Source organism: Lotus japonicus, chromosome 6, assembly GCF_012489685.1.
Source record: "Lotus japonicus ecotype B-129 chromosome 6, LjGifu_v1.2".
Taxonomy (NCBI): domain Eukaryota; kingdom Viridiplantae; phylum Streptophyta; class Magnoliopsida; order Fabales; family Fabaceae; genus Lotus; species Lotus japonicus.
The window spans coordinates 50,764,840-50,776,972 of record NC_080046.1 but is presented as its reverse complement, the minus strand read 5'-3'; the positions used below and the strand labels follow the sequence as shown (position 1 = coordinate 50,776,972).

Below are 12,133 nucleotides of genomic sequence, written 5' to 3'. Positions count from 1 at the left end.
GGTGGAGACTAAAATTCTGGTTCTCGCACAGCAGATGTTCTACGCGATACTGAAACAACAGGTTCGACAATCGATCAACAATAAACTGCAACAAAAGCTTAAAAACATAAAAACACAACACAAGAGTTGTTAACTCAGTTCGGTGCAACATCACCTACATCTGGAGGGCTTCGCCCAAAGAAAGAAAATCCACTATCTCAAGATTTAGGAACTACAGACACTCATGAACACCTCAGCTCATAGTTCTTTTCCTAATCTACCCAGTGTTTTTCTACTTAGTATATCGACCTAAGTATGAGAGTCCCTCTCACTTTCTCTCAATCACTGCCACAGTGATTGGTAACAACAATCAACACATGTTTGAAGAGATTACAACTCAGCTAAAACAAACCAATTGTAATATGATGATCAATGGAGGCAGTAGAGTGGTGTACAAATAACATAACAAGGACTCACAAAACACAACCCTAAAACCCAATCCTTGAGTGCCCAACGCACACATTGCAACTAGGGTTAAGCCTCCTTAAATAGTCGTTCTTCAGGTCTTGATCTTCAATGGGCTTGCACGAAAATAGAGCGCACAAACAGATCTGGAACAAATCTATTAAACTAGTAACGCAATCATCCAAGATTTTATTGCATTAAAACAATCTGTCATTAAACAATAGAAACAAATCTTCAATCAGAGATTGTCTCAACAAATAAACCAACCCACATTAAATGCAATCACGATACAGCTACTTGAACCGCAAGTAACCACAAAACAAATCTTCACAAGATTTTCCAGGGCACACATAAGCACTCCGAGTAAGGGACTAATGTCATGTGCTACACGTAGGCAGATGGCACAACATTTGCTTCGACATCAGGTTGTTTTTGACAAAATGCAGACAACCAAAAGTAACAATAGAGACAACGGTAGTGGTGGTGGCGGCGGCATCGGTGGTGGTAGCGACGATATCGATGACGGTATCAACGATGGTGGCAGTGGTGGAGTGTGGGGGTGGTGGTGGCGGCAACGACGGCGGTGGTAGTAGTGGCGATACAATGACGGTACCAACGATGTTGGCAGTGGTGGAGCGTGGTTGTGGTGGCGGCGGCGACGGTGGTGGTGATGGCAGTGACGGTGGTGCGGAGGGTGGTGATGGTTGTGGTGGTTGTGGCGGTTGATTAAATATATTCAAGTAGTTCATACATCATACTCTTATCATACCTTATCTATCATTTATAGGGTGGATTAAATAATCCATCATTTTGATGTATAAGAGGGGATTGATGATAAGCCTATATAATACAATGTGAGCATCAAACAATGAATAAGTTCATAATATATTGTTTAAGTTTATACTATTATGTTTAATACGGCGTACCAAATTACTCTAAGCTGATATTCATAGTACTGCAAATTCATCTTCATGTGGAAAGTAACGTGCTTTGCCTTCACCTGTCTGTTCTTCACATCAACCTTGTTGCCGCAGAGAACAATTGGGATGTTATCGCAGACCCGGCAAAGATCACGGTGCCAGAGGTAGGGACATTCTTGTATAAAGTTTTTAAATACGAATATTAAAAAAACTTGAATTAACAATAGCTTTGGATATTAATTAGGTACCGATATTGATTAAGGATCAACATCAAGATCATCTGTCCTCAAATTTTATCTCAGTGATATGAAATAAAATTGAGTAGAGGCATATATATAAACATACAGATCGTCATTTTCTTCTCAAAGAACAATGCTCATTAGGAAAACTTTTGCTTCTGTACAATTTCATCGATCTATATACGATAAGAAATTAATATCATGCTCGAGCAAGAAAATAATTTGTACGTTTATTAATTAGTATGATCACCTACACAATAAAATTGGTAAGATTCTTTTCACATTACACATCCTCTATAGAAGAAAATGTACAAAAAGCCAGAGAATAACAGAGGCAAAGAAACAAAAGCACCCTTGTGAAATACTTGAGACACTTGTGGTTCCTCTTCAACAATGGTCTCTAACTTGGAAAAACGTGATGTGGGTCTCTTGTGATATGATGTTATGAGAGCAGGTGCAACCTCACCCCAATTGTGCTTTGATTTCATCACCTCTTTCACCATTTGAGATTAGAAAACTTCAATTCAGCTAACTCCTTTGCTTTCTCTTTAGCTGAATTGGGTTTTGTTAAAAGCAGGATTGTATTGAATGGAGGAAAGATAGAGAGAGATCAATTGTCAAATGATGTTGAAGGCAGAAATTAAACACAATATAAGGGTGTATTTAAACCTATATTTGGTTTGAATCCGGAAAAGAAGGGCTGAAGCAAGGAATCAGACATTGTACGGTTGGAGGACTAAATTTTCTATGGTTGAAACAACTCTTCAGAAATCAACTAGTGTTTGAATATGTCTTTCATGACAAATATATTCTATTTTGTTGTTGAATGCCCCTAAAATGCGCACCTAAACGTTTCTTTTTGTATATTACTCACAACTAATAAGCAAAAACGCATCATATTCTATTTTGTTGTTGAATGCACCTAAAATGCGCACCTACAAGTGTGAGTCATCACCACTTTTTCCGTTTGTCCCGGGGACGGAATGGACGACACATAGGCTCACACACGTGGATGCCACGTCCACGTGTAAAAGAAAAGTTAAAAACATGAAATCCATCTATTTAGTCCTGGACATAAAACCCCCCGATTACATAGTTATCGATAGCGCGCTATAGCACCGTCGCATCGCGTAACAGACCCCTGCCGTGACGGGATCACGGCCGTGAAATCCTGCAACTCATGGCCAATAGCAGCCTTCCCTTGTATGGGATTTCATTTTTGGGGGTCATCCACAACAGGCCGTGATCCGCGATGGACTACTATGCCCCAGAATATCCAAAGAATTTCCATCTTCTTCAAACATCTTCATCATGAAACCCATAAATTTCTAGAAAATAAAAAACAAATCTCCTCAAACCTAATCATCAAATAACAAATCTAAACCACAAACACAAAAACAACAATAGCAGCTATGCACAATTAGTGAATTCTGCATTACATATGAACATGAATATATCAAACAAGTAACAACAACATAACAGAAAGAAAACATTGTATATATATTAAATTCAGAGAAGGGTGATGAGAATGAAAATGAGAAGTGCAGCAATGAAAGAATACTTGAGAGCAGCAACGAGAATGGTGAAGGAGATAAACAAGAGCTGCCAGAGGACTTGAACACTGGCCCATGTGAGAAGACCCGTTAATCCAAGAGCAACAACGTTATCAGGGTCAGGGTCTAAAAGGGTTTTCCAATTGAAACCAAACAAGGCTGGTCTTGTTTGTTTGCTTGAATCGTTAACATCTTCTTCTTGTTTTCCTTCTACTGTTTTCCCCTTTTCGTTGTTGTTGACTGCAAACAGCAACAGTGGTTGCGATTTTCGGGAGATGATAAAGGGTTTGGGATTGAAGGTGAGAGTGAAAGGAGAAGGGAATGGGAAGAACAGATGTGGAGGATTTGAGAGTGAGGGTCTCATCATCAAGGATCGATACTCTCTAGTCTCTTCTCAGACCTCAAACAACACTGATGTTATTCTTCTTGTTTTTTTTGGTTAAAAATAGTGATGTTATACTTTTAGTTGGGCCAGCCTCATCTTCCACTATGAGGCCCAAAATATAGTTAAGAAACTATATATAATATTTACCATAATTATATAATTAAGAAACTTTTTAGTTCTAGGGTAGTTTTCTATTACATATTGTTCAGTTGAAAGGAGAATGGATGGAATGGGGAGGAAAGAGTTTATTCAAACTAATATTGTTTGGTTCAATTTTTTTTGAGGGGGTGGGGAATGAATGGGGACAAAATTCTCTATTCACTCAATTTTTACTTCCGTGCAATATTTGAGGATTGAGAGGGGTAACAATTTACGGGACAAAATATTGCTACACAATATCATTATTCTAAGTTCATTTTAATGCATTTATTCTCCCTAGGTAGCTAGAGCTAGATAACTACTGTTTCGAAAGATATTTTCGATTACATTCAAGTTAGGGTACTTATTGTCATCGGCTACGCCAATGCCACAACTGGGGAACTATTGTTTGGAGGACGATGTTTGTTACCCACAGAGAGTCAGGATTATCGTCACCATTGGCTCCAAACAACAACACATCTATGACCAGCCAACCTACGAAACAACCAACCTTGTTGGCACCAATAATCAACAATCGACCCCAATATGAGCACATGCCCAAATCGTACGAACTAGCCTTAACAAGGTGCACCTCTCTAGGGCGGTACTCCCTCCCAAGACTAAACGAACGACACCTCAACATGTCCCTTCCATGGGTCTCATAAAGGTAAATGGCACCCTGCTCTAGCCGCACACATTGTGCATGAGGAAGTAAACCAACAATAAACTTCCCCTAAATCACATGATTGGCTGAAGTTAGGGTGATTTGACTGTCACCACAGGTCTAGAGAACCAAGGACCACCGGTCAGAGTAGCGCTCTAAAACCACATACCCCATTACCTCGGAAGATAAGAATCTTGCTCCTATATAAAGTGACACCATTCAAACAACAAATGTAACTTCTCATTTCATCTCATTCACTCTCCCTTATTCGTTCACATTCTCAAACCTAGCTGACTTCTCAATACTACTTTAGAAGAAAGGGCACTAACATTGAACCAACTCCTAATTTCATTAATAAGTAATAATAATTACATTAAAAAACTCCTTGAAAAAAATTGCATTAAGAAAAAAATCGGTTCCAAGTCAATTTGTTGACAAAATAATTAAAAGTATTTTAATAAATAATGTTTAACGTGTGATAAAATGAAAAATTATAAAAATTGAAATATCACACAACTTTCAAGTGTGTTTGGGTTAACTTAAACTTTCCATTAATGTGCTTAGAAAACTGAAAATGCACGATTTAAGACTCAAAATGTGAATGGTCACTCTACGTGGTATTCCAATGAACAGAATTGCTAAACAAACATATACACTATGTCCAGGGGAATATATCCAAGAAAAATAAACTATAATTACAGCTATAGTCAATGCTGTCAATTAAGTGAATTAACTTTATATAAGTAGCCCTTGATTTAATTGGCTATTCTATATTTCAAAAAAAAAAAATTGGCTATTCTTCTTAATGCACTCATAGTATTAATGAGATGGTCTCTGTATAAAAGACAATTTCTCCCAAATAATTTGTTTCAACAGAATACAGCTAAAGAAGTGCTAGAATCAATCACGAAAAACATAACTGATTTTTTTTTGATAGGGAAAAAAAAAGAAGCCAAGAGTCTGCTCCCACTATTAATAAACCTTTAACTAACTCTACTCTGTAAAACTACACTTGAAAATACAAGACTATATAGTGTTATTTTAAGTACAATAGCAGGCCTTCAGCTTTGATTTTATGGCCACATATAAACCACACAAACTTTCATCACTACTATCTCACTAATAATGGATTACTTTCATTAGAATGAAACCCAAAGGAGATGTTTACTCTGCTTTACCATTTACAATTAAATACAATATCCTTTGTAACAAGAATATGTGTCCTCATTTTCCACAAGAAAGTATTACTGGTGTACCAAGTTGCCTTATCAGGTAGCAGTGTTTTTCTTATTCCAAGATGAGTAGGTTGTGTCCCCATAAGGTCTGCCTCAGAAAAAAAGAAAGAAAAAAAAAAGAAGAATAACATGTAGAAAGCATAAGTCAACAGTTGTCTGAGAAAAACAATTTCAAAAGACAGGATAGGAGAATGATCAGAACATGTTTACTATGCAAACTACCACTATGGGAATTATTCATGAGTATGATCAACACATTTTTTTCATTTTTTTTTTTTGTGAGAAGTTAAAAAAACCTTGATTATTGCAATGATGTACAATTGCTTGTTTATTGTCCGTATTAAGAATTTCACTCAGCAGAAAATCAACTTAAAACTCAAATAGAAGCTCTTAATAAGAGTAAAGGAAAAGCAACAAAAAAGGGGGGAAAAAGAAAATGAAAGGCTATCCTGCAGTATATTTAAGTGTTACAGGAACTCAAGAATAGCAGTGTTCAGCATCCTCCAGCCAACTACATGATACAGTGGTCAAGGTGCACTAAATAACCATAAAGTAATTAGGCAAATATGGACACTGTTATTACCTAGGATTTTTCACATGAAGCAACAGGAAGATGATCGAGATCAATATACAAAAGCTTCCAACAAGTAAATTGGCAACTCCAAGGAAGTCATTTTTTCCTCCCAGCCAGCTTGTTGTCGACAGAACAAGCTTCTTCTTTCCACCAAAACTGTAAGTGTTATAATTGTTCTCTAGGTGGACGACTATAACATCATCTGCATCCAAATCCTCTTCAATTCTTCCATACAACTTTCGGAAGCTGGGGAGAGCAGCAGTACGCATCCAAACTATCAGATCTTCTTGATCACTTAGCTGAAATATGGCAATCACAATAGCCAACAGAGAGAAGTAGCATAACATAAACCAAATCAGCAGAGAAGAATTATTGACGAAATTAGTATATAAAGAAACTTTTAATGAGAAAAAGATTTAGGTACAAGAAATGCCTCGGCCAACCGCCACACAAACATCAACTTTCAACTTCAGGTTGACCTATCATATGCTACTACTGAATATTAGTATTTCACTTTTACATACATTCTCAAGTGGTGCAACTAATTTCAAACCAATAGAAAAAAAAAGAACAAGAAAGAAGTATACCTATGGAGGAAACCATGCACACATGCTATAGAATATTAACTGTCCATTTTTTATTCACACACATAAAGATAATCTAAGGGTGAGGGTTGTGGTAGGGCTGTGGCCATTATCACCACTTGTCACTGATTCTAATTTCTAAATGAAGAAACAAACTCTCCACTTATGGTGGTAATGTTGATTTTACATCTACCCCCCCCCCCCCCCCCCAACAGAGATGATAGTAAACATCAATGCATGGAAACACAAACACTGTTATCATTTTTAAACAACTGGGAATCAGTATTTTTAATTATCAGGGAATTATGATTCTGCCAAATGTTGATTTTACATCTACCCCCCCCCCCCCAAACAGAGATGATAGTAAACATCAATGCATGGAAACACAAACACTGCTATCATTTTTAAACAACTGGGAATCAGTATTTTTAATTATCAGGGAATTATGATTCTGCCAAATAAATTAACATTTTAGGCAAAGGTCAGGAAACAAAGATATTTTAAATACGAACAAAGACAAGCCATGACAAGAAGAAATGACGACAAAAAGATGAAAAAAAAGTGTCCATAACTCCATATACAATTCAAAAGCTTAGAACTTACAGGAACACTTTGATCCAACTTTCCACCCCCAATCAATGTCCCATTCTGAAAATTAAACGGGTAAACATGCTTTCCAAATTTGTGATCGCGATCGCTCTTCCACGCAATGTTCTTCCTATTGACCTTCAATTTTGTTGGCCCACGATTGAACATATATGTATCATTGAACATACTCCATGCTATCAACCCACAAGGTACAATTGGAAGATTATCAGAAGACTCTACAGGTTTACAAGAACTGGTGTGATTGTATCCAAGACCATGTAAGAGTTGCTGATCACTTCTACTTTTTACATACCTGGATTAATTATGAAGGTTTGAATGAGCAGTTGAGAAATAAAAGCATGAAAATGTAAATATAGAAGATTTATGTTTTTAGTGGAAAGGAATGAAGCAGGAATAAAGAAAAATATTTCATTATATTGACTATAATTTAAGAGACATTCACTGGACCTGAAATGCTTTTAGATACAGCACATAATATTAAATTCAAAGACAATAAATCTATGAGATGCTAGCAATAATTTTCAAAATTTAACAACCAGCAAGAGGACCTATAGTTCATCTCAAACAATTGGTGAATAGTTAATGGACATAAATTCTCTATAAATTTAAACTTGAGGGAAACAAATTCGGAGTTGCTTAGGACACATGTCAATAGGTCCAAATACAACCTAATAAAAAAATTATAATACATACAAGAAACCAACTGGCCTCATAACAGGGCATATATTCAACTTTGCTCAACTGAACAGACACACAGTAGCATTGCCTCAAAATAAATGATTTATAATATTGAGAGGACCAATAAATTGTACATAGATAACTTGTATATCAACCAAAAGAAAACAAATAAATAGAGATTAACGCGAAAGAGACAGGATAAAAGATGAAAAGGTGAAGCAATGACTTCCTCAAAAGAATACTTATCCACTGTATTTAAAATACGAAAATAAAGAATCCTTACCGTCGGTGGTTCTGGTAATAGTTATCAAGCTGATAATAGATATAAATCGGTGCTCTCATTGGCTTAGGTACCTACAAACAAGTTTTAAAACACGATTAAGGGACGGTGAAAAGATCAACTGTATCAGTAACTTTCCCAACAAAGATATCAGCAGTTAAGCACCCGGTCCAAAATTCTTAATTATGATTAAATGCGGGAGGAAAAAGCAAGTGAAGTTACAGCAGAAAAGCATGGACGTAGTTGTAAATATCATAGAATAATATGTTCTTTTGAAGAATGACATAAGCCAACACAATATATAACCTGATAAGATTCCCGTGATTCATAATATCAGCAACAGCAGGCCTCCTTTTCTCTTGAAGGGAGGAAAACTCTTAGCACGATATGAAATACATATAGTTTTCTACATTCCCAGTCTGATGTTTCACCCATCCATGTATCACACAATGCCACTATCGGAAGCATGATAAGGGGCGAGTATTTGTTCCTAAACTTTCTAGGCAATTTCCATCTTCTCATCTCTGCTTGCAAAATCTAATTGTAACACAGCATCCAAGTCACAAAGAAACCTATGGTTAAATTAGTATTACTCTATAAGTTAGTCTCCATTGTTTTGCTCTTGATTTTTCCTATTCCCTTTCAGGAGGATGTTTATAATCTTTTGTCTCTTATTCTAGCTGTTTCTATTTTCTGTCTTCTTTCTGATAAGTATTTTATATTTCTATCACAGAAAAGTATGGGAAGTTTAATTTCCAACAAAAAAGAATTTTGGTAGATATTATTTCAGGAACTTTGACAATTAAATTTTAGATAGAAAAGTTTCGAAAGTTTACATGGTTTAATTTGTGTCTTCAAAACAGAACAGTAACTGGAAATTTTAAATACCAGAGCAACATAAACAGGGTATCTTGTACATTTGGTCTGTATAATAGAACCTCCGCTGTGTGATTAAAAGTTAAGGATTCACTAATATTTCTCTTGAATCAGAACATATAAACATGCAAAACTTACTTGCATATGTAAACTTCAACTTAAATAAGTGAATTTAAGCCAATAAGAGAACTTTTCTAACATATTGAGCAATAAAAGTTGCATCTGATTATGAAGATTTGCTCCTACTCCTTATTCAACCAAACTATTATGAAATACTAAGAATACTTTGAGAAGAAAAGGCAGTAAGTGATGAGGAGTATAAACCTACAATGCTACCATCCAGAGAGCAGCGGATAAATTTAAGAAGTAATAACTTTCTAAATATCAATGAGACCACCATCTATTACATCTAAATCTGTTGTCCAATGTTCAACCAAACCTAACAATAATAATTGGCAAAGCCACTGAAGCAGTCAATAGAAAACTTTGAGAATACTGTGGCAACATCCAAAGATTTTAAGAGTCTAACATTTGGGCTAAGCCTAACTCCCAAACAGTGAGCTCAAGTTTAAGATGGTATCTGTGTTGAGGTCCCACATCACACCATCCTCACTGCACAAGCTAGCTTCAGAGGTAGAGTTAAGTCTAACCCAAATTCAAGATGGTATCAGATTCTATCCTATATTTGATATTGGGCCACCGTCCACTGTACAAAAATCAACATGGCCCTGTGGATTTCCCAGTGCAATCTATCCGACCTCAAGGCTAGTATCATGAGCTAACTTTTGGGTAGAGTTAGAGAGAACAAAAGTTTAAGAAAGAGAATGCCAACCGCTCGTTTAAATGGAGAAGTATGGAACTAAGAGGAAACAATTTATTTTATTGTACAACACTTAACCCCGAAGCAATAATCAATGAATGATGTGATCAATCAAAAAATGAATCATCACCTTTAAGAATCGTGAACAGTTTTTGGAGATTGAGTCATCTTTGATATATGCGACCTTATTACTTTTAAATTGATCCGGTACACAATCAATGTCATACCTGTCCTCAATTTCAACAACCTACAATCCATAGGTTAATTAATATTGTAAGCACAAGGATTTTGAAGGCAGAACGAAAAAATTTAAATGCAAAACATTGAAGGAAGGAGAAATATTCATACACTATACGAAGCACGAAGTGTAACAAGTCCAACAGGAATGAAAATGAAACCCATCAATAGAAACGTAGCAATGACCTGCACAGAACATGATTGAGACTTGGTATGCACATTTAGTAGAATAAGGTGTCATGAAACTTAAAGTGTTGTCAAAGAACTAACTGCTCTAGGTGTAAGGACAGGTTTACATGCTGGAAGGTTCTGCTGTGTAAACTGATAGAAAGCTGCAAAACCACCACAATGGCATTCAGTACAAGTTCCATTAAGAAAATAGATGAAACAAAAAAGTCAAATACAAAGAAACTTCTCCGAAGAAGAAACATATCTAATAAGATTTCAATCCATTCGATAACTGTGACTTACTTTTGGTCTAAGTAAAGGCTAAATATCATAACAAGATTCATTGCTAAATGATAAAATGCAATGAAATATGATTCATCCGCGAAACGATTGCCTAATTCTTTATGCACTAGGGTTCGATAAATACGGAATGTTTCGAAATTCGGAGTGCATAAATAAATGTCAACAATACAGGTTTTTAGAAGTGAATAAATGGAAACAGATATTCTAGCACATCTCCTACAGAAACCTGTTTGCAATAGAGTCAAAGTAACACTGACCTCCCTTTTGTGCCGGCCGACCTGGAATTGCCGGCACTCTCCTGCTAACCGATGTTGTCGAACTTTCTTCATCGAGATCCATTATCACAATTTCCCGAGCTCCAGAGGTGTCAGTCAACATATTGAACTATCCAATGTATGTACACCACCACACTAGGTTTTGCTCAACATTGCAATACAGAGAAATTCGAATCGAAAAGCTGATTCAATAACTGACAGGAATGAATCATCAAATTGAGCATGAATTCTCACAATACAGATAATCAATTACAAAAACGAGAGCTATCTAATCTCTAACTGAACCAAATTATGATCAACGAATCTGAGGAATCGAGAAAATAGGAATATATATTATACCAGGAGTTATGTGCAGATCATGGCGTGGAGCGAAAGAGAAGAAATAGGTAATCTGGAAAGGGAAGAAGAATGTGTACAGGAGTGAGTATGTAGAGATTCTTGGCTTGTTGAGGTTGCAGAGAAAGTGATGGTGGCACGCAACCGTAACGAACAAACCCTCCTCCTCCTCGCCGCCGCGTATCGCAAGCGTTTGACTCCACTGCTTCGTTCGCCGTTCACGCTTTGAATGATTTCGTCAGAATCCACCCGCTACATTGGATTTGGAAGTTACTGTTTGTTATTACCGCTCATAGAATCGAGGTGAAAATGGATAGTTATAAAATTTTAGTATAACTCATTCATGTGAAACTATGTAAAAAGAGTAATTTATCTTAACTTCCATTCGAATCATGATCATTTCATGTGAAAACACTATCGTATATCCTATGTTAAAATTTTATGTTTATCTCTTTCTTCATTATATTAAATATGTGAGACTTTTTAAATATTTATTAAGACAGATATAGACACATTTTTCACTTGACATTATTATGTCACGTGAGAGGATTCAATCCAAACCCTTTAAATACGAGTTTATTGAAACTTATCTATTAGAAAATATACAAATAAGCTCGAATAAGTATTCTTTTGACATCCAAACGGGTTCCTAGTCGTCTTTCTCTTACTTATCTCTTACTTATATAAAATAGAAGGTGCAAGAGAGTGTGATGTTCACTTCTCACTTATATAAAATAAAAGGTGCAAGAGAGAGTGTGATGGAAGGAGATGTCAAACAAAATTAATCTAACTTGTTGCTGCTAGTGCTAGTGGGA

At 36.1% G+C, this 12,133-nt stretch overlaps 2 protein-coding genes across 4 annotated transcripts; both read right to left on the bottom strand.

The window, feature by feature from the left end:
* Positions 1-3,112: 3,112 nt before the first annotated feature.
* On the bottom strand, positions 3,113-3,520 carry LOC130725510 (uncharacterized). Its single transcript, XM_057576729.1, has one exon. It carries the CDS (start codon positions 3,518-3,520, stop codon positions 3,113-3,115), a length of 408 nt encoding a protein of 135 aa, XP_057432712.1.
* A 1,727-nt stretch (positions 3,521-5,247) lies between these two features.
* On the bottom strand, positions 5,248-11,607 carry LOC130723379 (putative ALA-interacting subunit 2). 3 transcript variants are annotated; one of them, XM_057574395.1, is made up of 9 exons: positions 11,322-11,607; positions 10,965-11,176; positions 10,507-10,568; positions 10,348-10,422; positions 10,130-10,246; positions 8,307-8,377; positions 7,340-7,637; positions 6,162-6,451; positions 5,248-5,666 (listed from the first exon to the last, which is right to left on the bottom strand). In XM_057574395.1, exons 2-9 carry the CDS (start codon positions 11,083-11,085, stop codon positions 5,612-5,614), a joined length of 1,089 nt encoding a protein of 362 aa, XP_057430378.1. In that variant the 5' UTR covers positions 11,086-11,176; positions 11,322-11,607; the 3' UTR covers positions 5,248-5,611. The 3 variants fall into 3 exon arrangements, with proteins under 3 accessions (XP_057430378.1, XP_057430380.1, XP_057430381.1); XM_057574397.1 differs by having other exon boundaries at positions 10,965-11,164; XM_057574398.1 differs by having other exon boundaries at positions 10,965-11,117.
* Positions 11,608-12,133: the final 526 nt, after the last annotated feature.

What these genes read in the sequence shown, in the direction of transcription:
- LOC130723379 (XM_057574395.1), bottom strand. Translation starts at nt 11,085, where the DNA reads ATGTTGACTGACACCTCTGGAGCTCGGGAAATTGTGATAATGGATCTC. An exon ending in CTGTCCTTACACCTAGAGCA is followed by an intron (nt 10,423 to 10,506) that starts GTTAGTTCTTTG and finishes TGTTCTGTGCAG; the next exon opens with GTCATTGCTACGTTTCTATT. An exon ending in CTTCATGTGAAAAATCCTAG is followed by an intron (nt 5,667 to 6,161) that starts GTAATAACAGTG and finishes TTTCTGAGGCAG; the next exon opens with ACCTTATGGGGACACAACCT.
- LOC130725510 (XM_057576729.1), bottom strand. Translation starts at nt 3,520, where the DNA reads ATGAGACCCTCACTCTCAAATCCTCCACATCTGTTCTTCCCATTCCCT.